The following is a 3,597-nucleotide window of genomic DNA, read 5'->3' on the forward strand; positions in this document are numbered from 1 at the left end:
GAAGATGAGGAAGGCCGATTGTCTATGGTCAATTATGTCGTTCTCCTTCTATAAATCACAAAGGAATACGAATAGGTTGACGTAACTGTCGATGCGTAATTATGATAGACGCGGTAGTAGTTCTTTTGCGCGGAAAAGACAGGAAGATCGATTGACACTCGACTAAGAAATGTTGTATTTTTTTCTTCTTCTCAAAGAGAAGAAAAAAATGTTAATGTAAAACATATTTTTGTATTTTTGATATGAAAACTAAAAGCACACTACACGCGAATTATTCACACATGAAAGTGTAATTTCACAATACGTCAATTAGCATAGCGCTACAATATGTATGAACGTTGTAATAACTGTGAGAGTTATTCAAATAACTTTCAATACTTTCGAATATTATCGTTAGATGATTTTTGTCAAAAGAGAATAAAGTAATTTTATTTAAAAAATGGCACAAAACATTGCGTAAACCGCGTAAGAGATTACACAGCGTGTTCGGCTTGACGAGCAAAATCAACAGTGATGAATTTATCACGAAACGGCGCCGATCGAGACTTCGCGCAGATCTCTAAGCTAAACAGCGAATTCGGTAAGCTGCACTCTGATTGCGACTTTCAATAGACTTCTTCCATTCTAAAATGTTTTAAAAAGAGAACATTGTATATATTGAGCGTGTACTTTTTAATCTTTTTTTAAAAAGATAGTGACTAAGGTCAGTGACCTTACCGTAGTATATATATAATACATATAATACAATATACGGTATAATATTATAAATATATAATAATTATATATGTAATATATATTATATATATATATAATATTATATATAATATTAGTACATATATTATATATTATATTAATATATAATATATAATTTATAGCCATCACGGAAAACCAAACAGCAAAATGAAATAAAGAAACTTTGGAATAATAATTGTCAACTCGAGGTTTGTTATCGCAAAGTTTGTTTTTCAATAAGTCAACTGCTTCTTCGAAATCTTGTTTGTATCTGTCTTTTCAAGACAGTTGACAAATATATTGAAAAACTTGCGATAACAAACCACACACACTTCCGTCTTACGTAACGTGCAAATATGACTGTCATCATTTTTTCATTTCATACATCATCATCAATAACACATACATAATTTTGTCGCGTATAAATACTGTCGATAGTTTTATGTTTTAATTAATGTCGCTCGAGTTGTTGCATCGAACAGTTGAAGTAAACTACTCGAAAAGCATCAAAATGAAGACTATCTTATTAGTGATGTGTGTCGTGGTAAGTTATACAAATCTATAAACAGATTTTAAGAATTAATTTTTGAATCTGTTCCAAACACACACACACACACAACACAATTGCTTGTATATTTTTTATCGTTACAGTTTTACATTCATTTTTCTTTAAAATTTTCTTATCATTACACATTTCTTGCTTCTATATCACATGCGTGCAGACGTTACTTTATTAACTTTACTTGATATTCCTGCATTGTTGTAAGTCAATAAAATTATTAACTTTAGATATATTTGAAAATGATCTTATTAATTTGTTCATTTAATCAATCATAATGTATTTTAAAAAACCACAAAAATTTTAAATTTAACAAAAAAAACCTAGAAACATAATTATATATGATTTTATATATATACATATGTGTAAAACTACTGCTCATATCGTCTAAATTTCGGATCAGATCAGATCAGATCACATATGAATCACATCTTAGATCTGACAAAATCTGATCGCATCGACTTAGTTTTAAAAATTGACGCAATATAATTGCATTTATTTTTACGTGTATAATATTATTGTTGCATCGTAATAAATATGATAATATGCTTCTATTTTTTTGTGGATACATCGTTTGTGTGTAATTCTTTCATTAATTTTAGGTACTCACTCACGCAATTTTAATGCGGCATCCATTTTATGACAACGCGGAAGCCTGTTTAAAAGATCTTTCGTCAAAAAAAAAGTTTTTACATTTCAGCGTTGTCGAAGCACTTCAACCAACTTTTTCTATCAATCTTGAGATTTCTAAAATCATCCCGAGTAAGTGCTGAACATTATATGTGACTTAAAGTTAATAATTGGAAGATCAGTTCACTTTACATAATATTGAATTGTTGCATATAAAACAGTTTTATTCATTAATTGAAAATAATTTCGGTAGATATACACAAAAAGCAATCACTATTAGTTCCGATCTAATCAAATATTAAATAATGTCTCTCTTTTTATGTTGTAGAAAACATCTCGAATGCTACCTTGGTCGATGTTTTTATCTGCGCACTTAAGAAAGATGGTCTAGTACGTTTTTTATTTATATATGTGTATGAGTTTATAAAAGAATACTTAATTATATATTTCTTTACATAAATATTTAAAAGAATAAAAGATTTTGCTGATTACAATGTGAAATGAACTAACACTATTTTCAATTGCAAGAGTACAAAAATTAATAAGTAAAAATTTATTACAAATAATTTAATTTACTCGAATAGATTATCAAATAAAACATGAGATAAACTTTATAAACGTAAAAACAAGTACATACGATAAATTAACTTATACAAACCTAATTTCTGAATAGTTTGTTTTTCTATAAAATCGTTTTTTTAATTCTTTTCGAACAAGTATAGAATAAGTTACTTATTATACCAATTCTAGATCACTCCAGAAGGATTGAGTAAAAGTGGAGAAGAACAATATTGTTCACAAGTTTTAACGAAACCTCAGAATATAATGGAATGTCAAAAAATTATCAAGCACTGCACTGATTTAGGTAATCCAATATATCTATACATATATAACTATCTATCTATCTCTCTCTCTCTTTATATATATATATCTATACATATCTTACTTCTTTTCTTTATTTTGAAAAAATCTATGTTTTTGTAAAAAATATTTAACGTGTAGTGATGTGTCGTTTTCACTATTTATTATTATTTGAAATATATCAGATGTGATGTCTTATTAGATGTACAATATTCTTGTTAGTTGTATCGGAAAGTCCGAAAGTCTGAAAAGTCTCAAATATCAAAATTACTCATTTTTGCGTAATAGAGGCACGGAGTGCTCGCTCCGTTCGTGTGCGACTTCATTGCGCGTGAACTTGGCGCGAGGCACTATCGTTTCTCTTGATTTGTTTTCAACATAATTTTGTACAAGTTTTTCTCGTTCTTTGTTGCAGAATGCACACAGAATGCAACAATGTGTACATATCCTGAGGAGGTAATAAAAGATATGACTTGTAATGTAATGAATGGAATAGCGTTGACTCTTGAGAGTCCACTGCATATTATTGGAGGATCCATTATGTAGATACAGAATGAGGTATATAAAAAGAAAATTGCATGAGCATTTATTATATTGGAAGTCTTAGATATTTGGAAGAAGTATTGGATGATAAAGTTAATATTTGAAAAATGTTCTAACAAAAATACTAACAATGTATAATTAATAAAGCTAATAAATACATGGAATTACATCTACATGAATAATATGTTTTCCCGAATATATATATACATAGAAATCTCATAGAATTTCCCGAATATATATTAATAGAATAATTTTATATGTAAAATTATTCT

The 3,597-nt window shown here is 28.2% G+C and overlaps 1 protein-coding gene across 1 annotated transcript; it reads left to right on the top strand.

The window, feature by feature from the left end:
- The first annotated feature begins 1,194 nt into the window (after nucleotides 1-1,194).
- LOC109853652 lies at nucleotides 1,195-3,498 on the top strand. The gene is made up of 5 exons (XM_020425963.1): nucleotides 1,195-1,276; nucleotides 1,894-2,053; nucleotides 2,250-2,311; nucleotides 2,672-2,786; nucleotides 3,198-3,498. The coding sequence occupies exons 1-5, from the start codon at nucleotides 1,244-1,246 to the stop codon at nucleotides 3,326-3,328; spliced, it is 501 nt and encodes a 166-aa protein (XP_020281552.1). The 5' UTR covers nucleotides 1,195-1,243; the 3' UTR covers nucleotides 3,329-3,498.
- The last annotated feature ends 99 nt before the right edge of the window (nucleotides 3,499-3,597 follow it).

Source organism: Pseudomyrmex gracilis, unplaced genomic scaffold (genome assembly GCF_002006095.1).
Source record: "Pseudomyrmex gracilis isolate BER0280 unplaced genomic scaffold, ASM200609v1 scaffold_52, whole genome shotgun sequence".
In the NCBI taxonomy this organism is placed as follows: domain Eukaryota; kingdom Metazoa; phylum Arthropoda; class Insecta; order Hymenoptera; family Formicidae; genus Pseudomyrmex; species Pseudomyrmex gracilis.